We start from the raw sequence: 26037 nt of genomic DNA on the forward strand, positions 1-26037 counted from the left end.
ATACTGATACATAAAGAGACAGAACCAGGACCAAAGTATGAGCCATCACCTGCTGAGATTAGCCTTGTTGAGACAGTTTTATTGCCAGAGAAGTCAGAGGAGGAAGAAAAGATTATGGTCGGAGCAGAGAGTGTAGCACAGAAAGAGGAAGAGCAGACACCTATAGATACAATATTAAAAGCATGTGATAAATCTGCGAATGCAGTGGTTACATCTCCTGAACGTCAAGAGCAAGAAAAGGTCAATGTCAAGGAATCAATGCAAAATGTAGAGAAGGTGTCAACCTCAGCTGTCTTTAGTGAGACACAAGTCGGAGATAAAGCCTGTGAGAAGAAACTCGTTCAGGAAGAGACAGAAGCTGGTTCACTTAATACAAACTATTGTATCGCTGAAAATCAACATGAAGGGGAGAGGGAGACGTTAGCTCTGATGGGCCGTGATGAGAAACCACTAGAGAAGGTTTCAGAGCAAAAGGTGTCAAACAAAGAGAAGGAAGAAAAGCTTGACAAAAAAGTGGTTGAGTCACAACCTGTTGCTGGCAACATCCAGGAAGTTACTTCAGGGATATTGTCTTCAGAGACAAACATATTCTGTGACAAAGATGACAATGCAGAGTTTGATGTAGGAAAGAACACAATATCAAAGAAGGATGAAGTATCAGATACAGCTTTTGAAAATGGAGATGTGTCTGTATCAGTAGTTTCAGTCCTTGAAGCAGAACATGAAATCCCATTGTCTGTAGTTAGTGAGCAGGTCAAAGGTCTAAAGGAGAACACTAACGTGGAGGAGAAAAAGGAGATTGTAGCTCAGCCTCTGGGAAAGCCTTGTGAAGAAGATGCAGTCGCTGAGGTGACCATAGTAGTTAGTACAAGTAGTGGTAGATTATATGAAAATCTTTTACATCATTTGCTTTGATTCTGCTGTAATTAACACATATACAGTATATAGATACATGTGAATTTCAGTTATATAGAAATGGCTGAACTAAAAATTGTATCATATTGAAAATGTATATCTTAACACTGCAAAATACAGTAGAATGTTTTGATTTCAGACTATATATCAAAAACTTGAAGAGTGGAAATGTATTGAAAAAAATACTGTTTTTATAACAATAATCGAGTTATGGAAAGCCTTTTTTCATCTCCATTTGCTATTCATCAAGAATGTACATGCACATACACATGGTTCACATGTAACAAGCTAAAAAAATCCCAGTCTTGATTTTTAAATTTGTATTGCAGTTTCTAGGGAAAAAAATAATTGTTGTATTTCAATCCAACAGGTGAAAACAGTGGAGAACTTGAATGAGCCTGGCGAGAAAGAAATGGCTATCAAGGACAGCAGTCCCACCAGCCCATCAGACCTAGCCAAGCTGGAAAGCACAGTCCTACCCATTCTTGAGGCCCAGACACAACCAAAGGATGATGAGGAGAAACTAACAGATACTCTGAAGACCAGACGTAAATTAGAGGTGCTTCCTCTCTCACCTGACTCACCCAGCTCAGAAGATGACCGAGAACTTTCTGAGAAGAATACCAAAGGTACTACAAAGAAAAAGCTACTTGTACCCATGGATGTCAGGGCAGATTCCCTCGATGATAGCAGTGAAAGCTTTGGAAAAGAAAGCCCGATGTCTGGGGATGATGAGGAATTTATCCGAAAACAAATTATGGAAATGAGTGAAAATGAGGATGCTTCCCCGTCTGATGAGGAAAACCTAATCAGACGCAAGATAAGAGAGAATGAGAAGAAGAAAATAGAACAGAAGACAACCGAGGCTGTAGAGAGGAGTACATCAGGAAAATCCAGGCGACTTACCAGGAAAAGCACTATAAGTCCAGATGATGAGGAGGATAAACAACTATGTGGTTCATTGGACAAACCTGATACAAACAAAGAGGAGGGACAAGAACTAAAGGAAGGGAGTGGTACTGGAGTTCGCAAATTCCGAACTATGGAGCTGAATTCAACCAGCGGCCCTATGCGTATACCTAATGATGATGGAGAGCCTGAAATGGAAAGCCTTACAGACTCTCCAGATGATCGGTCTAGAGGTGAGGGGTCATCCAGTCTACATGCATCCAGCTTCACTCCTGGGACATCCCCAACATCCCTCTCATCACTAGATGAAGACAGTGACAGTAGTAGTCCCAGCCATATCCGTTCTGGTGAGGGTAAACAACACAGGAAAGCCAAACACAGACAACCTGGTCAAATGCTGCCAACTATTGAAGACTCTTCTGAAGAGGAAGAGTTACGGGAAGAAGAGGAGCTGCTCAGGGAGCAAGAAAAACAGAAGGGATCTGGGAAAAAGTCCAAGAAAGACAAAGAAGAGATTCGAGCCCAAAGGAGGCGAGAGCGTCCAAAGACACCACCAAGCAACCTTTCCCCCATTGAAGACGCCTCACCAACCGAGGAACTGAGACAAGAAGCTGAGATGGAGGAAATCAGACGATCATCCTGCTCTGATTTCTCCCCCAGTGTTGAATCAGATTCTGAAGGATTTGAAATCCATGCTTCAAAGATCGCGGCAGTTCAGAAAACCTATCAACTTCCTTTATCAGTATCTCTTCACTCCCCAACAGATGATCAAAATGTTGATCAACCAGAGAAAAAAACTCTCAAAACTGCTGATGAGGCTTATGAGGAAATAATGCTGCGGGCCAAGTCTCCAACACTTGACAAAGGCAAGATTCAACCAGGAAAAGAGTCCCTTTATGGGGGCATGCTTATTGAAGACTATGCCTATGCATCTCTTATTGACAATTCAACAGCTGATCTGGGTGAGTCGGAGAAGATTGTTGTTCCTACTCAGCCCAAAACACTGAGATCACCAGATGAAGTTTATGAAGACATGATAAAGAAGAGGAAGGAATTCATCCAGCTGGAGCAGGAATATCAAAATATGCAGCCAACAAAGAAAAGCACCAACCCCGAAATTGTGTTGCAACCTGCTGAGAATACCTCATCCAAAAGCACCACAGTAACATTAGGCAAAGATGGGAAGCCATTGTTGGATGCTGAAACTGCCTATGAAGAGCTAATTAAAAGAGTGCTGACTCCTGGAACAAGTCCAACTCAGCAGGAGCCAGAAGTGGAAGCCACTGCATCTAGAAGGGCACTCCACCCCATTCCAGACTTAAAGGTGACGCAGTGCTCTTCAGGAGAGTTGTCCTCTGATGACGAGAGTATGCTTAAAAAGGAGGAGGATATAACTGCAGTATCCGACTCACCAGCAGTTATGGAAACTGAGCCTGTGACAGTGTTTACAGAGTCCCCTCCATCATCCACATCATGTCAGCAATCTCACACCACAATCACAGAATCAGAACTTGATATTGTTGACTTATCTAGTGCACTCCCAAAAACATCAGTCCCCGTAATTGCCAGTGTTTCGCCCTTGCCCACAGTCCCCCAGTACACACCCAGTATTCCTAGTGTAGTGTCAACTGCTCCACCTTTACCTCCCAAGCCTAGCGTCCTGCATAGGGCTAATTCTCAGGAAAAAGCAGAAGTACCTGTTGCACCACCACTGCCTCCTCCCACTCCACCAAAACCTACTGTTTTTCCCAGGAAAGCTCCCGTCCCACTTCCACCTCAGGCTTCAGCAACTCCAATCAGGACAGAGATAGTGGCTATGACTGCAGCCCAAGGGCCACCTACAAGACAAGCAGTTACACCAATGTACAAGCCTCAAGTTCCACCTCCTGTTGCCCCAAAGCCATCCATTCATACAGGGATTGGGGATAGCCACCGGCCAGGACATGGTGTCAAACCACCAATTGCACCAAAGCCTGGCTCACAGCCTTCTTCACCTGCCCATGTCCCACATCCACCAAGACCCACTGTACTTCCCACTGGTCCGAATGACATAGCTCTGAATCTGAGTCCTTCTGAATGCAAGCTGTTTCAACCCTCCCCAAAGTCTCCCTCTTCTCCAAGATATGCCAGCAATCTTCGTGACACATATGTAGTCATCACACTACCATCTCAGCCCAGCTCTCCAGTAGACAGTGTCTCAACTCAAGCTCCCTCTAGCCCTGGCCCAGCATCTCATTTATACCAAGCTCAGCCCCAAAGCTATCACCAACCACAACCTCAACTTCAATCTTATCCACAGCAGCATCCACAACCAACCCCTCCTCAAACAACCAGAGTGCCTCTGGCATACACAAGAGTAACAGAATCCATTGAAAGTCAAGAGTTTTGTGGCCCAGAAAAACATGTATCTAGTTCTTGTCATATAATTGAGGCTATATCTGCCTCTGCACAGCCACCCATGGTTATGCCAAACCTGATCTCTCAAGTGGTGACCACAGAAGTCCAAAGGACCACTGTCTCTGTTGTTCATGAAAGGACACCACCACCAGTGCCAGCTCCCAGGGCAAATGGTGTCCCAATCTCAATGGAGAAACCTAAGCCCCAATTGCCAGCACAGAATGGACAGGCCGTCCAACCTTTTGAGGTGGTAGATCTTAGGACTATGAAGGTGGACCCACAATCAGACATGAATGGTGTGGATCTGTCTGCTGGCCCAGACTCAAGACGTCAGTCCTTTGCAACTGACGTCAGTCGTCAGAACAGTGCAGTGCATTCACCTGTGGTCAATCTCAGTGCTGAATCATCCACTGTTTCTATAGTGACTGATAGTATCACAATTGTGACCTGTGCTGCCACAATTGAACAATTTGACAATGTAGACACCTCTCAAGTATCTTCATTGCCCCTTCAGTTAACAACAAATAAAGTATTTGAGCCTGTTTCTCAAATCATATATCGGCCAATTGATTCCCAGTCCTCCACTCTTGCTGGAAAAGAAAACCCTATTAACCTCTCAGTTGGATCAAGCACAGGTGGAGGAACTTTCCAGACCACTCCTGTCACTATTGCACCCACTTGTATTGCAGGTTGTGTTGCCAATGGATTAACTACTGGTACAACCACAGTGGCTGGAGCCATTGACCTTAGCACAACAAAACCATTCAACACTATGGTATCAGTGGATGCTGCCTCTGCAGAGGTGGTCACAGCTGTACTCACAGATGACGATGGCAAACCAGTGGACCTGACCGCAGGACAAAGAGCTGTATGCTGTGATGTTGTGTACACGCTCCCATTTGCAGGAAGCTGCACTACTCAGCAACCTACTACACCTCTGCCTGAAGATCGTTTTGGATATCGTGATGACCATTACCAGTATGACCGATCCCCTTACGGCATGAGAGGGTTTGGTGGAATTAAACCGTCGATGTCAGACACTAACTTAGCAGAGGCTGGCCTGTTCTTTTACAAGAGTAAGAACAGCTATAATTTCAGTGGTACCACAGAGGGTGCAGTAGATCTTACCTCAGCAAAGATTTCTGATGCAGGTCAGTGCAGTGACATTGCAGACCTGTCACTTAAATGTCACTTTGAACTGCCTCGACTCATTCATGGCTAACTTGGCATTTTTTTGTTTGTTTTTTGCTTTTCTTTTTGTTTTGCATGGACAATTCGTTTATTTGTTTATTTTGTTTGCCCTTTCACTGTAATATTTTTGCATGTGCCTGCATGCTGTTACTGTAAATCTTGTTTATACTTGTTGCACTTCTCAACATTGGATTTTTCCCTTTTTCACCTTTTTTCATTATTTGGATAAGGCATGGCTTGCTTCAACATTGAATAAGTCTGCATTATTTGGACTCAACTGATATTTTTGGCTTTTGACAGGTGAAGCTGTTGACTACTCCACGAAAGGGACTTACGCAGGAATGACAATCCCACCCTATTCCCAAGCCAGAGTCACAAGTGCTGTTGGTACACTCTTTGGTACAAGCAGTGTCTTGAGGTCATCAAATGGGGTGGTCTATTCCTCTGTTGCAGCACCAATCCCATCTACGTATGCCATTACCACCCAACCTGGGTCCATCTTTAGTACAACATACAACACGCTTTCAGGTATGCATACCAGCGATACAATGCCTTCCCTGTCCAACCTCCAGAACTTACCACTTACAAGGTCCCACAGTTTCCTGTCCACCATCTCCTTTACTGCAACAGAAGAACAAGAAGATGCCCCACTCAATCTGGAGATTTCTAGAAGGGGTAGCAATTCTGCTGTCGCCACAGCAAGAAGCTCATTATCCCTTGACACCTACACTGATGCATCCCTGGACGCCATAGCTGCTTCACTGGAGGCTCTGTCTTCACCCATGGTTCCTGGGGATGGCCAGTATCAGGCAGAGCGTGACAGGCTAGAGATGGAGAAACTCAAGCAACAGCGCTTGGCTGATGAATTAGAGTGGGAGCGCCAAGAGATTCAACGGTTCCGAGAGCACGAACAACTTTTGGTGCAGAAGGAACTGGAGGAACTGCAGGCAATGAAGCAACATATCCTGAACCAACAAGAAGATGAAAGACAGGCTCACCTTATGATGCAGAAAGAAACATATGCCCAGCAACAGCAGCAGCTTGAACAGATTCAAAGACTCCAAGAGCAGCTGCGCATGCAACTGGAAGAGCAAAAGCTTCGTCAGATGTACCCAGGTGGGGACCTACCAGGGCATGGCGTGCAGGAGGCAATTGTCTTAGGACCTGATGGCACAGTACTGTCCCGAAAGATCACAGATAGTGGGTGCCAGACAGATGAAGAGGATGAGGCAGTCAGCAAAGCTTACACAGCAGGGAGGAAAAAGAGAAGTGTTAAAAAGAGTGTTGACAGTTGTGTGCAGACTGATGATGAAGATCAAGACGAATGGGAGGCTCAGACCAGAAACCGGCAAAGCCGGCCACGCACTGCCAGGGGTGATAGGGGTGGGCAATCAGAGATGTCTCTTAAAGCCCACACTGAGATTTCTATACAAACAGATACAGAAGGGAATATTCGAATGGACTCCAGGATGGAGCTGTCTGACTCTGAAAGGACCTCACCAAAGAAACGACCCACCCCCTTAGAAATAGGCCAGTCTCCCAACCTCAAAGTTGATTCCTCTACACTACAAGCCCCTCCTAAATCTCCCAATGTGCTTTATTCCCCCATATCTCCCTGTATATCCCCAAGCAAATCCCTTGAGTTTGTGTCCTATGAGAAATCATTGGGTGATACAAGCCCACAAAAGCTAAGAGGAACTACGGATCCATCAAAGGCCTCTCCATCAAGTCCAAGGGGACCAAAAGCAATGCAGAGATCCATGTCTGACCCTAAGCCCATGAGTCCAACAGGAGAAGAAATGGCAACATGTGGCACCCAGTATGGTGATACTGTGAGTAATATACCCATCACTTTAATTGTCATTAATATAGGCACTGACTAAGATCAGGTTTATTTTAACTGTAAGAAGATTTTGTTATTTTGGAAAATATTGAGCTGTCAGAGATCCATGGAGGTTTAATGCTAATAAATAACTTCTTTTGTAACTAAATTTAGGCATGTGCAATTTAGTGAGAAGTGGGGAAAATGTAAGGACAGGAATACCTTACTGGTATGCTTAAAAGGTGTTCTGACACCATGCATCGTGTTCATGTCCTTATCTATAAATCATGACTTTATATTAACTTTGTGGCAAGACTAGAATTGATTTTCTACTTTTTCACTTTGATCACATAACAATTATCTAACTAATACGGTTCACAGAAAGTCATTTAAATTCTGAGGACCACATAACCGGCTGACTCATTTATTTTGGGGATAAATAAAAAACGTTTTCATTCCTACAGTCCTAATCATTGTCTTGTTTTATTTTCCTATAGGGGAAAGGCTCACCAACAGGCACTCAAACAGGCACTCAAAAGAAGGTGAAGAGGACTCTCCCCAATCCACCGTCAGAGGATGAGTCAACGAGTGGTCAGACAGCACACACCACTGGTTCGGCCCGCCGAAGAATGTGCCGCAATTCCAACATGGCACGTGCTAAGATCCTGCAAGACATTGATCGTGAGCTAGATCTCGTTGAGCGTGAGTCTTCCAAGCTCCGCAAAAGACAAGCAGAGCTCGATGAGGAGGAGAAAGAGATTGATGCCAAGCTTAGGTACTTGGAGATGGGCATTAATCGTAGAAAAGATGTGCTACTAAAGGAGAGAGAGAAGAGAGAAAGGGCATATTTACAGAGTGTTGCCGAGGACAGAGACTACATGTCAGACAGTGAGGTTAGTAACATCCGAGAGACAAGGGGTGGGCTTGGAATTGGTGAAGATGAGGAGATTGAAGGTCATGGTCATGGTCTTGAACGTCCCAGAACAGCTCCTCAGTCAGAATTGGATGACTTTGTCCCACCTCAAACCAAGCATGAGTATGGGAAATACAGCCAGTACCAATACAATCAAAGCCAATACCAGCAGTCTCTCTACCAGACTCCCCAGTCCTACCAATCCCATTCTCTTTACTCCTCTGTCCCCTCGCTCACTAGCTCCCAACAGCAGAGTTACCACCAGATGCTCCTGTTGCAGCAGAAAGCTGCCAGACAAGCAGCCCTCCTCTCAGAGCTGGATGCAACTAGATATGATGTAATTAGCCGCCAGCCTGATCCCACATCATCAGCTTTCCTAGGAGTCAAATATGACAAATATGGCAACCACCTTGACCTCAGAGCCTTGGATGTTGGAAATATAGCACGTAGCCCTATGTCAACTGTATCTGATTCCTATTATACAGATGTAGATCCCCATACACCTCGGAGTTACATGTTGTTGGAAGATGCTGCAGAACTGGCTAAGGGCTCCACAGGTCTGTCTTCATCTTACAGTCTTGCTGAGAGGGAGCTGGCCAAAGCAGAGAAGCTTCTGCGTAGGAGTGCTGCAGATCTGACTTCTACTGACTATCTGGGATCCACGTCTAGACTCCATACTTTTGGAAAGACCCCTGATGAAGAAGATACAATGGAGGAACCCTACGAACTGAAACTCCTGAAGCAGCAGCTAAAGCAAGAGTTCAGAAGAAGTACTGGTGGGACAGAAAACATAGAACAATTGACAGGCCTCTCCCAGAACTACTATAGCCCAAGCTCTAGCATCTCTAGTTACTCTCAAAGACACTATCCAAAGTCAGACAAGTACAGTATCAGTCGACTTACTCTAGAGAAGCAGGCAGCTAAACAACTCCCAGCATCAATATTGTACCAAAAACAAAAGGCACCATTGATTGATCCTAAGATCTCCTCCAAGTATTCCTCTATTACAGATAACAGGGGTTTGGAGACAGACTATACCAGCTATCTTGGGTCTACCAGTGCATCTGTAAGATCCAGCCGGCTCTCGCAAGATGAGATTACCTTTGGCCTTCGTAAGAATATTGCAGAACAACAAAAATACCTGGGGTCCACCTTGGGTGCCAACTTGGCTGGGTCACTAAATTTGGGCCAGAGCCTAGGTTTGGATTCTGCTTATCCTAGTGGTAGTCGCTCAAGACCCTCATCCAGGCCCACATCTTGCTATGGCCTGGACTTGTCTATTAAAAGAGACCCTTCCAGCTCTTCGCTGAGGCTTAAGGGGGATGGTGAAACATCTGGAGATGTACCAAGCTATCAAACCCCTTCTGGTCGCACCAAACCTACAAGCCTTCCCATTGTGCAAAGTGGTCGTGGCCGACTACCCATAGTGGCCCAAAACTCGGAGGAAGAGAGCCCATTGAGCCCTGTTGGGCAACCTATGGGCATGGCCCGTGCATCAGCGGGACCTCTACCGCCCATCTCAGCTGATTCAAGGGACCAATTTGGTTCCTGCCTGTCCTTGCAGGACTCCCAGCAGCAGCAACATATCAGGGAAGAGCCAACCAGGGGTAGGGGTTACGTGCTGCTGGATGACCTTCAGGGCACCATGTCAGATAGTGAAGGTAAAAAACAGACTTGTCATATTGTCAATATTTTCCTGTTTAATGTCTCATCATTTAGAGTGTCTGGCTATGGTTTGTCTTTCTTGCATTTAGTACTATTATGTATGATATTTAGCTTTTGTGTATTTGTTGAATGTCTGCATGTGTCTTACCTTAACTTTGGTGAATATATTCTCTTTTTGTTTTCGGGTGTCAGTACTTTTGGTTGAGATCTGTTGTACATGCATGCCTTTGTACATTTTGCGCTATTTCTTATAGGGTGTGCTTGAATGTATCTTTATGCATGCACTGTATTTTTGTCTGCATGCCAGATATTGTGTAATGTTTTCTCACAATAGTTCACTGCGTGACACCGTATGGTCTCTCTGTTTCAGCTACATTGTGTGGGAGGTTCCCCTCCTCAAATGGCATTTGCTCACTTGTGCTCAAATATTACATTTGTAGCTATTTCAACTTTCAAAATATTTTTTTAATAGTCTTTTAAATCCTGCTTGGAGGATACAAGACTTGAACCACAATAGCAAAATAATCCTCCGAAACTTAAGTCATATTTTGATAACTTTTTCCCCCAAATGATACACTGAAAAAGTGCCTCCCCCAGTTACATTTGACATAATTGGTACAAATTTCTGTCAAATGAACCAGTTCTTTAACAAGTAGTCTTCAAAATAATAGTATATTGTAATAACACAGCAAATTACTTATATTTAGAGATTCTACAGTAGTTGATGTGCAATGTGGATAGCAGATAGTTTAGGTGTATTTCATCATATAAGTGGGTAAATATGTGGGTTGAATTATTATGATAGCAAAGTATAGGCAAGATAAAAATGTTACCAAACTCTAATGACATAGCTAGAAAATAATAGCTTAAAGCAGGACACTGTCATATTTTTTTAAATGCATATGTGGTTGCAACACTTGTATGTAATAAATATAAAACTTTAATTTGCATGTCTTGTTGTGAATATTTGCTTTTATTGTGACATATGTGTAATGTATGCATGGAACAGATTTATGCCTTTTAACTTTTAATAATAATGCAAAAAGAAAAGTTTAATTCATAATTTTCTGAGCAAACATTCACTTTCGCTTCTTTATCTATTTTTCCTCTATACTTACTGAAAGCATACAGTATTCTGAGTTGTCATCACTCAGTTTTTGAAAAAAAAGCTGAACAATGTGTTTTTTTTGTTTTAAGTAAGAATATTATGTTTGGGTAAATCTAATTTTACTGCTGTTTTGCTGAGTAAAAGCCATCAATTCAATATATTGCAATATGAAGCAATATATTGTGATGTGTACTCATAGTCATGACTAAAACCATTTTATCAAACTAATTCATGCGTTTAATTTAATCGAGTTCTTATGCAGCAACGACTTGATCGTTTTCCAAGCTGATGACAGTGTTGGTATGAAAAGGGAAGCAAAATGTGACAGTTATAGTAAATTAAGATACTAATAGAGGTACAATTGTTTATCTCTTTGGCTTAAAGATCCCAGTTCTGAGTTGTCTTGAATGCAGCATAATTACTAATAAATTCATATGGATCTGATAATTTTTCAATGTAAATCCATTTGCCTTGATTCCAGCCCTAAGTGATTCCCTGATGGCTTTGAACAGAGACGATGCAACCAATGGTAGAGTATTAGTTCAGTTCTCTAGTCATCCATCAGTTAACATATTAACCCGCACCTCAAGTCAAATGCACATCACCATAAAATGATGACCAATTGTTGGGGAGGTTTAAGACACTCTTAAAATAGCAAGTTAATACTTCTTTAATTTGCAAGTTTCAACGATTTTACATTGTGGAAATGTCATATGGTTATACTGTACTTATACTCAATGTTTAGAAGAAATACATGCACTTTCCTAACAATTGGAGTAACATTTACATTCATAGAAAAAAAAACACATAGGTTGAGATTATGCAAATATACATACTGTAATAACATTGTTTTTATTCTCTCTCAAACTGCATTTTCTCTGCCTATTTTACAATACCTGTGTTAAATGTCGTGTTGCTTGGAATCCTTTCTCCTTTTCACAAGAACTAATTAATCAACTCTTTCTCTGGACTTTGTTTTTCGTCGTATTTGTTTTTATTTTATTTGTCACAAGTATAGACTTGTCATGAATTTAATTATGCCTAATGACATGTAATCATCTTTACAGAATATAGACTGAAGAAGCCCATTCTCTATATAGTGAAATGAATATGTCCAAGTTCTCAGATTGATTTTTAAGTAGTGCTTGTTTTTATTCCCGAAGCCTACCACCTTAGGCAAGAGGAGACTGACTGGTTTGACAAACCTAGGGACGGGCGTTCAGAGAACGGACAAGAGAAGAGACAGGTGAAACAGGACACACACACACATAGTGTACACGCAGACACTATAGAAAAGTTTCTGCATGTACTGAATACCAAGTCCAAGTAGTAATGAAATCCATGAAATCACACTCAATCACCTGAATATCTATACAGCATGTCCATGTTGCACATACCTTGTACATACATGACATCTCACCATTGTGTATGGGCCACAGGGAAAAGGCCTGTACTACCCCTTCCCTCACCTCAGGGTCAAACTGCAGAAGGATCCCAAAGACCGCAGTGTCTCAGGTAAAGTACCACAATTTACTACATTTCAATCAACAAGAACAAAAGCAGCATGCAAAGAGCATTTATTACACACTAATGTCTTATTGACTGTGATGCATGCATTATATTTTATTGACCCCATTGCTTACTGACTGCATCAACTGCACCGTTTACAGCACACATATGTTAATGTTTATAAAACAAAGTAAAAAGTGGAGTAGAATGTACACATTAATATGGATCATATTGTCCCATTAGGTTAACAGAGCATGACCAGTGTGCTTCATGCATTCTGTTTACTTGATATTCATGCCAGATCTCAACAAACTGGCGAGTCACTTCCCCTGCCATTACGTTCCATCACACCATTCCTCCAGGCCCAAAGCAGGCAGACATTTAATTTCCTGGCATCCCTTTTGATTTGGCCCTTTTCCACGCTCATCAGTCATTGCCATGCTCAAAATGGCGTATCCCTCACACTCAGGATTATCTTACGCAAGTAACAAACAGCCCACAAAGGAAGCATTCTGTCTAAAAGGACCCGGTGCTGAAGGGAGTCATTTTGTTTCAGCGTCCATAACCGTGTTAAATAGCGTAATATAAAGGAGGTTCTGCTTCTTGTAGTCGAGGGCCTATTTATGTGTTACCTGTGGAGGGATATGATATGGGATTTTTGGATAATCAGTAGATGGGTTGGCATGTATGCTGCTGTTCTACAAAGGCAATAGAGCAATAGCTACAGAAGCAGTGAGAAAAGTAATTTAAAGTTGTCATGTTGGCCAGTACTGAGGAACATAAAGGTTGTAATGCCTTCATTTTGGTGTCTGTTTAGGCTTACCAAGTGTAGCTGCCAAATATCCAACATAATACCTAAAAAACGCATTTGAACAAAACTTGGAAAAATGCCCAAACTAAATGTGTTCCATTTGAACACATTATGTTTTCGAGTTGTCCATCTGTCCGTATCACTCTTCTGAACTCTTGTATCATGAAAACATTAGGGTAATCCATCCAAATTTGGGAATCCACCTGAACTTAAGTTTATTAAGTAAGCACTGTGATTTCAAAACTGAATACGCTAATTGTGACAATTTCACACAAATGTCTACTAGGATAAAATGTGATTTTGATGCAAACTGCAACTCGACATGGTTGGTAGAGGTTAAGAAAATAAACTATTTTTTTGGTTTGCTATTTTCATTATTTATAGATATAGGGATTTATTGAATGTAAGTTATTTATAGTTATGCATTTTTTCTTGGTATGGCAGTATATTTGTATCCATATTGTATCCTTCTTTTTCTGTGTTGTTGAAAAAGAAGTAGATGTTGAATGCCAGTAGTGACTTATTGATATTGCCATTGATAATGCCACTAAACAATCTTTGCTTTGGGTCTTAAACAGGAAATGGTCTGGGTATCCGTGTGGTTGGAGGGAAAGAGGTCCCTGGCAGTAATGGAGACATTGGAGCCTATGTTGCCAAAGTCCTACCTGGTGGAGCTGCAGAACAAACAGGAAAAATTCTTGAAGGTAAGCTCGTCTACCAAATGAAACTTCCCCTTGTGCCAAAAAATCGACTTCACTTGTAGGACAAAAGGCAATAAATCACTAAAGATATTCTGAAGATTTATTTTCTTATATGGCGCATTCTTATTTGCTTAGAGTGAGATAAGAAGACAACTGATTAACATGCCGTGTCCCCTTTTAAAACAATGTTTAAAAAGATCTGGTTGGGGTATTGCCGGACTATTTGGACTTCTTTTTCATATACAGTAGCTTGATACTGCAACAGCCACAGTTGGCTATTTTGAAAAGTAATCATTGTGCACTAACCCCTATGACCTGTGATTTCACCCACACACATCTCACTGACACCATGTTGATGTTGCTGTGTGGTATAACACATTTCCTGAGGTGGAACTGATTTCACATGGTGCAGTCTGAGAACAGTTAACCATCTCACCCTCCCAGTCCACCTGTCTGCTCACAGTCCGCTTTAATCTCTGCGTTGAGCCACATCGAGGGTGTCGGACAATTGGTAACGCTGTGCCCCGCGCCTTTTTGAAGCTGCCACACTGGAGATCTGTGGACGATGAGATAGGGACAGAGACAGAAATACTGCCCGCTTTGGACCTGTGTATGGCGCTATCCATCTGTCAGCGCTCTGAGGATGTGTGTTTGTGTGTGTGCTTGAGCGTGGGCAATTATTTTCATACTTTCTGTTCTTGTCTGTGTCTCCTTCCCTTTCCTTTAAACATTTTAAATTGCTGTTTCTCTTCCTCCCACTTCTTTAGCAGGACATTCTAAATGTTTCCAGTGAAACACTGCTTAATCAAAAAATACAAATACAGCAAATGCAGTTGGGAACAATAGTGGGAATATTAACGGTCTTTATTACATAGTGGGAGTCCCTATTGTAACTTGATATGAGTCTACAGCCATGCTAGCAAATATGCGAGGCACGAATTAAGCACAACTTAATACTAACACCACATACTAAAGTGCTCACAATGACAATGCTTATGCAGATGTTTCACAGCTGTAATGTTCACCATGTTTATTTTCTTAGTTGAGCATGTTACCATATTAACATTTGCCATTTGCTAATTAGCACTAAACACAAAGTACAGCTGGGGCTGATGGGAGTGTTAGCAGTTTTGCAGGTGTTGCAAATTCAAATGTTGACATGATGTTGTTGCCAGATGAACAGTCTGAGGTTCCCCAATGTTATTAGAACATGTTCTCTTGGGACCTTGAATGTCTGTAGCAAATTTCACAGCAATCTATTCTTTTTGAGATTTTCATCCCGAGAGCCACACTGCGTCAAAAAAGTGTCAAAAAAAGAAAGATCTGTATAGTAACATCACTAAACAAGATCCATGATCTTCCAATTTCCAACTTTAGTCTGTATTTTAATCATGGATGGACTACTAAACGGGCTTACCAGGCATAGGCCCAGACACTTCACCTACACAAACTCACTCAAAGAGACACATACCAACAAGGAAGAGACTTAAAATGACCACAAAGAAACATAAAACAGCTACAGAGACACCAATAAAACTACAAAGAGACTCACAATAACTATGAAAAGGGGAAAATTAACCACGAAGAGACACCAAATGACAACAAAGAGACAACACAACTACAAAAAGACCAACACAATTACAAAGAGACATAAAACCACAGAAATAAGTAACTGCAAATATAACAACAAAAAGAGGCTAAACAACTGTAGAGTGTGTCTTGGTCCTCTGTAAGCGAGGCGGTGAGGCCTTTTGCCTGTGTGTGCCCAGGGGCCCATTGTCTCATAATCTACCCATGATTTTAATGCTTGCAAAAGTCTGACGGCAGAGGATTCAGGAAGCTACGTTATTTTCCCAAACACGTAATGGTTCTTAGATTTTTCCTTAGCAGTGAAGTTTCACATGTTATTATTGTTTGTACTGTTCCTTTCAACTGAAATTCATACATCAACGGAAACATTGGGTTCAGTAGAGTTGTATATATACATATATATGCTAGATATATATGCTTTAAAACTTTTCTACCTGTTACTTTAAACTTACTCTGTCTCAGCCATCGTTGCAAAGAAAGAAGACAATGGTACAGCCTGAAGCTGTTGATGATTGTTCAGTTCGAAAGTCAAGATATATCTGCAGCGTTTCTTAGCCCCAAGGATAACTCGACCACGATAACAGCCGTAACCCTATCATCAACACTGAGCAGAACGGCTGCAAAGAACTTTGGTTCTGCCAGTGGGAACACGGCGGCTCACCCTCCATGGTGTGAATACGGAGAAACGTTGTCAGATTCAACAAGCGTAGACGCTCCGTGTCGCAATGTGTACGAATACATGCTTGTTTGTCTTATCACTTGAATTCAAGTTTCTTTGGATGTGTGCAAACTGCAACACACAAGTCAACCACAAAGTGTGAACAATTTGATGAATAATATTATGATGAAACTACAGTAGCTTCCCTGTCACTCACACATGCAGCTCGTGAGTATCGTCGCAAACGGAGCCTCCTGATGAGCTGTTTAAAACCTTGTAAGTCCTGCTAGTGTGCAGGGTGTGTTTTTTTGGAGGATGCGGTGGGTTTGCTGTGCTGTGTGGATTCATATGAGCTTTCACTGCTGCATTGAATATAATAAATTATCAGTCCCCTGAGACATTTGTCTTTGCTGGACTAGATGAATGAAACTATCTGATTGGATTTTGAGTTCTTTCCAGGCCATAATGCATCACAAATTATAGTTTTATAGCTAAAATAACATGAAGCCATTTCCAGGTTCTTTTTAAACCCGTTCTGTGCCTGAGCGCTCCACAGGGCAGCCTGTCACACAGCTGCTGTTTCGGCTGTCACAAGCATTTATCGCTCCAGTTTTGGCTTGAAGTCTGATGCATGACGTATACAAGGAGTACAACTAGAAGTATATTTTTTTTGCTGTAAATTTAATCAAAGAATGGATGCTAGACCCGAATCTGGTTCCTCATTTTGGTAAACGAAAAAATGTATTTTTAGAATATGTTGATCCCTTTAGTCTTTTAAAGAGCTACTCCCTTCAAGCCTTTGATTTGGTTTGAGGTGAAGCGTTTGTATCTACAGACCTTTTTTGAAATATGCTGTATTTTTGATTGTTTTCTTGTGTGTGTGACTGTGTGCAATTGTGTAATCGTGTATAGGAATGCAAGTGCTGGAGTGGAGTGGTGTTCCTTTGACGGGGAAAACCTATGAAGAGGTACAAGGGCTGGTCGGGCAGCCATGCAATGAGGCAGAAGTGTGTGTCAGACTGTAAGTATAACCTTTATACCATTCTATCTTTCTCTCCTCTATTCTATTATTAGCGATCCACCCTCATCCTTCGGTTAGTTCTTTCTTTTCTTCGCCATTCTCTGATCATCACTTTGATCCATCATCTTACATTTCCTGCCTCTTCATTTCCCTGATGTCACCCTCCACTCTTCTTTCTCTTTTCCAGTCATTGTCATGAATTTGAAAAGCTCAATTTCCCCCCACATTACACATTTAATTCTGTGAAACAGACTGCACCACGTTTGAAATATTTTCCCTGATTTCCCATTTTAAATATTTAAAAGTAACTCATTTATTGCTAACTATGCCCGCCCTGATTGTAGTAAGTAAGTCATCTTCATCTTCTATATAGTTCTTCAGTTTGTCTTTGGCTTATTTTCTCTTTTATCTCTTTTCTTCTTGAGTTTTAATTCTCTGAATTATATGTCAAATTATTTTCCCTTCTGTCAGTGATCTCAACATGCTTGCTGATTCCGACGGTTCCGACCACCTGGATTTCCAGGAGCACAGCAAAGGTGAGCTACAGTATTTGTATAACTCCAACCCCAACATGCGATGGCTGCTTCTCACTTTTCACCCACCACTCTCCCTGTCTTCTCAGAATATCCCAATTATCCTTTGTCTCCTGCAATTTTTAGACACCCTTGTCATATCGCTTTCATCTACAATTCTCTCTTTTCTCAAGTTCAGCCATACATTTCTTTCTGTCTGCATAACAGACCATGAGATTGTTCTTAAGAGCAACTCAAAGTTGTCTAGTCATGATTTCTGCCACCCTCTAACCTGTGGGAGCCTTTGCATAACGATGCTGGTGTGACCCCCGTTTAGGTGACAGACCTCCCAGGTCTCCAGGCGTTGACCCCAAGCAGCTGGCGGCTGAGCTGCAAAAGGTGTCCCAGCAGCAGGCTCCCACCTCCACCTCTTCCTCCAGCCTGCCCCCCACCACCTCAGCAACCTCCAGCCCCGGTCAGCCAGGATCACCCTCCGTCAGCAAGAAACGCCACAGCAGCAAGGCAAGTCAGAGGAGGGTTTGTTTGTCATGTTCGGCTTAGAATCATTTTAGCTCATCTTTAAGAATTGGTATTTTAAGTGTAATATTGATAGATGAAATGCTTTTTGGTTCACACATCCCCTTACAACATTTTTAACTTCCCAGAGCTTTGGTAGGCATAATCAGGTGTATCCGCCTACAGATTTCTGCTAACGGTATCTAAGCATGTTGCTTTTATTTCCTACAGACTGCAGAGGGAATGAAGACCCAGTCCCAACCCATCTCTGGGGAGATACAGGTCTGTGACACAAAAGGATGAGCTTTGTAGTGTTTAAGTTTAAATGTAAGCAAATAGAATGTGATCATTGCTAGTTTCTCTTTGTCTTTCAGCATTTAAAAGAAAACATTACATTGAATACATGCTTAAAAATACAAAGTGAATCTCATTTTCTTTCATAGTTTCTCTCACCAAAGGCATTTGAATCAATTGTAATTCAATATGCTTCTTTTTGCAGCTTCAAATCCACTACGACAAGCAGCTCGGCAACTTGATCGTTCATGTCCTGCAGGCCAGAAACCTCGCCCCGCTGGACAACAATGGCTACTCTGACCCGTTTGTTAAAGTGTATCTCCTACCAGGGAGAGGGTGAGTCAAAGGCTTGGAACCCGCAAGCACACCTAAAGCAGTTCAGAACAGGACGGAAGGGCAGTTCAGGATAAAATATACAAGATTCGAAAAATGTTTTCGATATCGTTGATCGAGAGAGAGAGGCGTGTTAGGTGTGACTGTTCTCATAGTCACTCTCAGAGAAGGAATTTGAGTGATATACCTGCTTAGATATCCTCATTAGCATCCAGGCTACAAAGGCAGCCACTTTGTTAAGCTCAAACCTAATTTCCATTCATTTTAAAATCGATTTACAATTGATTTTGGCTTACCATAACATCTTTCAACGTGCAGCACATGACCTTTCTTTGGTATCAATTCCATAGCACCTATACACTGCACATCAGGTCCATCAAATGAAATGTTTTACAGTGTAGTTCCATTGTGATATGAACTTGCCATGGGACTCATCAGCCCCTTTATCGCTACTGATTCACATCAACATTATGTACAGTAAATTATATGAAGTTGCTTGTGCTCTTGTGTTGACGTTGCCTCCGTTGATGGGAGTTCTAGTATGAGTGCAGTCAAAATCAATAGCTCTCATATTCCCTTGCAATACGATCCACACGTTCACCTAAGTCCAGGGCTTCCTTTCTCACTGTGATTGCGCTGTAATGTAATTGACTCTCCCACCTTCTCTGCTGTTTGAGGTCCCTTGAGAGAGTCTTTTTTTTCTTCCTGTGATCGTTTCAGATAAAAGCAATGAAACGTGGCTGTGAGCTTTGCAGCCGCCTTCAGTTTGACATGTGCAGATGCAAACGCCACTGTGTTTTAGACAGGGTTACGTTAAAGGAACTGGGAGAGTGGCACGGGACTCACAAGCCCTGCAGCCGCCCCTACTGGAAGCTGTTATGGAATGACGCACACTTAAGCACATGTGTGAAAGTACTCGTGTATATGCTACATGTGCGTATACATGGACACAATTGTATACGTTGTGTCAGAGCACCGACTGCAATCCATACAGAGGCTTTTCAGTTGCATCACAGATTTCCTGGCAACCACATGGAGCTGTTGCAGTGAAACGGGTGGTTATAAATAAAGTGTAATACTATTATATCGACCAGAAAAGAGGGAAAAAATACTTGTGATTTGGCAGAAGTAATCCACATTTACAGGCCAATGTGTATGAAGCTGAAATTATGCTTCTCCAGGCGGCGCATACGCAAATCTACACGGGTCTCTTTCAGACACGTTCGCATGTGTATTTCTTTCATACCAGCACAGATGATCACTTTTAGTAAACCACAATGTCAAGAAAACGTTGAAGAAATCAAGAAATGGAAATCAATTTCACCGTGGAGACAGTGTAAACAAACCACTTCATCTGTTAAAGAGTGTGCATTCTAGACAGGGGATATGTCAACTTAAAAAAAAATACCACTTTCAACTCTACACAGTAGGGCTCTGTAAAGTAATGATGATTTGCTAGCCAACAAACTATGTAAACACCAGTTAGATTAGATTTAGTTTCCACACACAAAATGATGCAGTCTCCCGTCCTAGTACCAACGACGACCAGCTCTCCAGCTGTTCCATGAGCAGCAGATCTCCACCACGGTTGCCACTGGATGCGTTTCATCACCTGAAAGCCCAATCAACACAATTCACGAGACACGACAGCACAAATTCAATCCACCCCCTGCAGCACACCACAGTTCCCCGTTCTTGCCTCTTTCCTAAACACACACTTAATAAAATCCCACGATAAAACTCGATCTCCCCTTCCCACATACACACTCACAGTCCACAGACACTCTTTGAACGCCCACCCTCCCTCTGACTATTGTTTCTGTATGTTGTTCTCTATATTTAATGCATGCTGGACCCTCTCAGTCAGGTCATGGTTGTCCAGAACGCCAGGTATGTGACTTGACCACTTTGGTACTTTGGTTTTGTTTTGGTTAAAAAATTTGGTTGTCAGTTTGGTGAAGGTAACAAAACGTCCAAATTGTTTTCCAACTGATGGGTAGCTTGATGATACAAATCAGTTTGTTAAGTTCCACTAACTCCCCTATATTGTGCATTTTCCCTGGTCCCCATGTTCTCATGATGTTCCACCCACCTTTGGGCTTAGCTTTGCATTTTCGAGGACTTGAATCCCTGAATATTAACATCTTCCCATGTCTTTAACATAACATTAATAAACTGATACTCCCCTGTGCTGACAATTAACGTTTTCCGGCTAACTGTTGTGTGTTACTGGTTGATAGTCCTTCTTTGTTCACAACCATTGTGATTTGAAATCCTAACATTGAACCCGACCCCCTTTAGTTTGTCCCTGTTTTGTGATTAAAATCCCTCAGTAATGTCCTACATCGTGCCCAGACATCGTACTGTACCCTTGATGCTCCGCCACATTCAACACATACTCCCATTATTTTTGCTCTGCAGTCCTTATTCATCCCATTTTCTTTCCAAAATACTGTAAATTGTTTTTGTCTTTACCAAACTAACGCTTACAGACTTACTCATATCCTACAATCTTAAATCAAACCCTGCACACTGCAAAAAACATCCATCTTATCAAGTCATTCATACTATTCCAGTGAGTCTGCTGGGATATAAAACGTTTTTTTTTATTAAAACAATTGAAATAATGAGTTATTATTATGAAGCAAATTGACTTTTTAAAGTATTTTACTGTTGTTTGCAATTCAGTGATCAGGAGAATTATTTACCTGACTGAGTTATTGGCATACGGAGAGAAATCAACCTCTCCTTCTATACTGGCATACCTTCTCACTTGTTTTAAAACATCAAAATGATATGAGACTAAATGACTTGATGGACATCAAAATGGACTTTTTTGCAGCTGCCCTAACATCGTATCCTGCCGTCCATGCACGTAGGCCCATACATTGTTACCGTCCAAACAATGTGCATCACATTCATTCTCTCCCGTCTACTGTCTACATTGTGCACAATATATTATGCTCACTGCATTGTGATGGTCCACGATCCTCCGGTGGCTTTTGCACGTCTGTGACCAAATGTATCTTGTTGTGATGTTTTCCCCCAGTGCTGAAAATAAGAGGAGGTCCAAACACGCAGGCAAGAGTCTCAACCCTGAGTGGAACCAGACCGTCATCTATAAAAACATCCACTTGGAGCAAGTATGTGATCATACACACATTTCTGCGCACAGTCAATGGGTCATAGTACCTCACATGTTATTATTGTGTAAAATAACATTGATGTTGTGTCGTATTCTTTCTATAATCCTACAATATTCACTGTGTGGAAGGCACACACACAGAGGAGAACTCACAATGTGCCAACTTCCATGTTAAAATGATGATTCTGCTTTTTCTCTGCTGGCATGCTGACTAGCATTGTGGCCATTGGCTTCAGTAGAGCAGATGGATGTGCCTTTGGGATTTAATTATATCATTTTAGATCCCATTTTAGATTCATTGGAACCATATCAACCACAGCATTTATGGACTTCTGTTGTCTGTTTTTTTAAGCTGCTGAATGTCTGTTTCTGCTTTAAGCCCAGATCATGTGTTTACTTTTCTTTAAGGCGAGACACCAAAGGCAAAAGCATTTCTTTTCATGCACTAGTCATTTTGGAGATTTGGGCTATTTTGCTTCCATTACATGTGTTCTTCTAAGCAAAACATCCAACATACACATTTAGTTGTTTTTTACTACACGTTGTTTATTTGCGTATGAAGATCTCTCCTGAATTCACCAAAAGTTAGCATTAGATAATGCCTCATTTGCAAAACAAAACATAACATTTAAAAAACATTCACCTGGGATGTCTCCCTTAGTCACTATAACTATGAATTCACTTCCTATCTTTGTGTATCAGCTGAGGAAGAAGACCCTGGAAGTGAGCGTGTGGGACTATGACAAGTGCTCCTCTAATGATTTCTTAGGAGAGGTAAACTTCTTTCACCATACGTTCAGTTCAGTGATGTACCAAAACATGTTGTGCTTATATATCCATTAAACTGTTGCGTTTGTGCCCAGGTCCTTATTGACCTGTCCAACACGGCCGAGCTGGACAACATCCCGCGGTGGCTCCTCCTGAAGGAGCAGAGCGAGGGGGACCACCACCGGCGCTCCCACTCCGGCCAGGGCCGACACGGTTCCTCTAAACCCTCCTCGCAGCACTCCTCCCCTAAAACCACTGGATCCGCACATGACAATCAAGATTCCCCAAAATCGTCTGTCATCAAGAGCCGAAGCCACGGGATTTTTCCAGATCCGGCCAAGGGTAGGACACGATGAAAATTCCCTCAGCTGCTTGACTTCATCACCATCTTCTCCTAACAACCGTCTGTACTCTGCTGCTTCCGCTATTTCGGTTTCCCTGCTTTCTTCTTGAACTCTGTTTTTCTTTCTTTCTTCTTCACACGTTGTGCTCTCTTCCTGTCACTGCTTCTCTCTTCTGTATCTCCCCACTATCTCGGTGTCCGCCTTTGTCCACCTGTTTCTCTCTCAGTCTTTTCTCTTCACCAGAATCTTCTTACGCCTGTTATTGCGCACCCATCGTAGCTTCAGCTTCATGCTTTTTGCTTTCTCATGGTCTGTTTTCTTGGTTGCCATGATGTCACCTAGCTCAGAGGCCTAGCCTTAGCTTCTCTCCATATTTCTTCAAACACAGAAGGCAACATGGTCGTGGAAGGCTTTAAATGCTCCCCTAAGTTAGAAAAAAAGAACCATTAAATTGAATGAGGCTGCTTGAAGTTCATAGACTTAAATAAGGCAGTTACCGTGCTGGTTAAATGAAGTTTCTCGCGAGCCAGCTGCTTAATCACTACAGGTGGTACACAAATGGTAACAGCATCTAAGTTAACGAAGGTAGAAAATAGCTTTTTTGGTAATTTGGTGAATCTGGTTGTTTTAGACACGCAGGTGCCCACTATCGAGAAATCTCACAGTAGCCCTGGCACATCGAAGCCTTCCCCGTCCGAGAGCCAGAGCCAAAGCCACGGACGCAGCCAACATTCTCGCTCGCACGGCGCTTCGCGCTCCAGCAAAAGTGCCGCACGGCAACACCATCAGGACAGCGGCATAGCAACGGGCGATGCCCCACAGCAGCCACAGCAGCCACAGCAGCAGCAGCTGCCACAACGCCTTCAACCAAGTAAACCAAGACGCAAATAAAGCCTACGCAGCATGGCCTTCTCGTACTCATCTGTTCATCCTTCTGTTATTTATTTTTTCCCCCCCCTGATCATTTAGTGACCTTTTCTATTCTTGGTTTCCCTCACCCCTTTACACCCTCTGGTCCTCTCCCCCGTTGTATTCACAGTGTGTCAACCTCCCACCGCTTCTCTTCTGTGCGTACTCACAAGTGTGTAGAGCCAGCACCTCACCTGTAGCACACCGTCTTTGACCTTCCTAAGTTTGACCCTTTTTCAACCAACCCAAAGAGGCGTAACGGTTGCTTATTGAAGGCCATGTTCTAACCATTTAAAAAAAAAGTAAACAGGTAATAGGCTAAATCTTGTTCTCTAAAATAATGAAGCTAAACAGAAATAATTACATTTACCTACGTTGAAGTTTGGTTTTGCTGTTTTGAGTAGTCATTTAAATACATTAACTTTACGTGGGACAAGTAGAAGTATGACGGTATGGAAAAAAAGTCAAATCTGAAAAAGAAACGGCAGAGTCGCAGGATAAATTCGGAAGGAACAAATCAACAAAATCTGTCAATAACTGCCAGAGCACGGTGACATCTCCAGCTCTCTCAAATGACAAGACTAGCAAATTATAAACTATTTTTAGTTCATTTAATGGAGCAGAGTTCACCAGGAAAGAGAGGGGTTTTTGTCACCAGTTAGCAGTTCAACATTTTGGATTCGTTGATCCGCCAGAAAAACAGAAGAAAGTTGCAACCCACAACCCCCCCCCATCCCCAAAATATCATGAACCTCTTTTGGTAGTTGTTTTTCTTTTGTTCTTTTTTAATTTATTTTTGTTAACAAAGAACGACCAGCTTTTCTCGACTGAGATGGCTCTGCATGCAGTCCCCTACCCCCCCCCCCCCCCGCCCCACACCCCCCCCACCCCTTTTTTTGTTTGAACAACTATCGGACTCACAATGCACCTCAGTAGATGCTGCACACCCCGCCTCTCAGTGACATGCAGGAGGGGCAAATGTGCACCGCACACTGTGGCTGCATGTGATTGACAGTCAACCTGGTTGCCATGGTGAAGATAAACCGCTCTCTGAATCTCCCATCTTGCTCCTCCCTCCTTCCATCTTAAACTCCAACCCCATGACCTTTGACACCCTGACACCTGACCTGTGCCTGTGAAAACGTACATATCCAGGCCAAAGAGGCCGCCTCTCACTGAGGCACCAGAGACACAGCGTAGTGGGCGTGCTCACCATTCAGAGAGCCCAGTCTGACTGGTTGCCTGCCCTGCCATCGGTTGTGTCGGCCAAAGGGAGCAGAGCAGACGGCAGACACCTGACCCTCAGGAAAGCCGTGTCAGAAGAGAGGCCGCAGAGCACCGGAGGTGAGAGTTTGCCCAAGAGTCTCCTCTCTGCCGTGTGACTGAAGCACAGATGGGGGAGCAAGGAGAGAAAGAGAGAGTGAAAGAAAGAGAGGATGCGATACTACTAACGCACACCTGCAGAAAGAGAGAGGGGAGTCTTACGAGCTAATAAAAGAGCCAGGAAAACAGAGAGAAAGTTGCACTCAGCCACATCACCAGACATCCATGCAGCGAGACGCACTTTCTTCACGGCCACCGACACAGTTCACTAATACCAGGAAATGAATGTCCCAAACTGTGATTCACTGCAGAGTTAACACTGTGCCACTGCCACAACTGCTGCGTCACAGCTCCCCTGTTTGTATTGCTTCATGGAACTGGTATTAGTCGCGCTCTCGCGATCCCTTACGTGACAACATGTTGAGTGGCCTGAGAGAAAAAAACGTGTCGGCATGGATTCTGTTCTGCACCACATCCACGCATCTCACTTCATTCATACTCTATCACACTGCCTGGTCAGCTGGTTGAGGATTTAAACATTTATTTCTCAAAAGAATAACATCTAAAAATAGGTTGCATATAAACAGGGTTTATAAAACAATATGTATACACTCTTAAACTTTCTTTAAACTCCCCCAGATATGAAACTATATTCATATAATTTGCTTTTTAAACTAAATTAA

General features: G+C 42.5%; 1 protein-coding gene across 1 annotated transcript in view; it reads left to right on the forward strand.

Moving 5' to 3' along the window:
* The window catches only part of pcloa (piccolo presynaptic cytomatrix protein a), a gene marked incomplete at both ends in the record, with an annotated part of 49909 nt that overhangs the window by 20348 nt on the left and 3524 nt on the right, over positions 1–26037 (forward strand). The window contains 18 exons of the mRNA XM_079183939.1: positions 1286–5372; positions 5713–7244; positions 7732–9808; positions 11402–11449; positions 12084–12166; positions 12360–12435; positions 13819–13944; positions 17102–17210; positions 17682–17746; positions 18060–18244; positions 18470–18520; positions 18738–18868; positions 20729–20755; positions 21915–22008; positions 22713–22784; positions 22874–23120; positions 23754–23993; positions 25187–25375. Of these exons, the coding sequence (XP_079040065.1) occupies positions 1286–5372; positions 5713–7244; positions 7732–9808; positions 11402–11449; positions 12084–12166; positions 12360–12435; positions 13819–13944; positions 17102–17210; positions 17682–17746; positions 18060–18244; positions 18470–18520; positions 18738–18868; positions 20729–20755; positions 21915–22008; positions 22713–22784; positions 22874–23120; positions 23754–23993; positions 25187–25375 (9439 nt within the window). The remainder of the gene's footprint in view (positions 1–1285; positions 5373–5712; positions 7245–7731; positions 9809–11401; positions 11450–12083; positions 12167–12359; positions 12436–13818; positions 13945–17101; positions 17211–17681; positions 17747–18059; positions 18245–18469; positions 18521–18737; positions 18869–20728; positions 20756–21914; positions 22009–22712; positions 22785–22873; positions 23121–23753; positions 23994–25186; positions 25376–26037) is intronic.

The sequence above is a fragment of the Pholis gunnellus genome (genome assembly GCF_910591455.1).
Source record: "Pholis gunnellus genome assembly, chromosome: 22".
NCBI classification, from domain to species: Eukaryota; Metazoa; Chordata; class Actinopteri; order Perciformes; family Pholidae; genus Pholis; species Pholis gunnellus.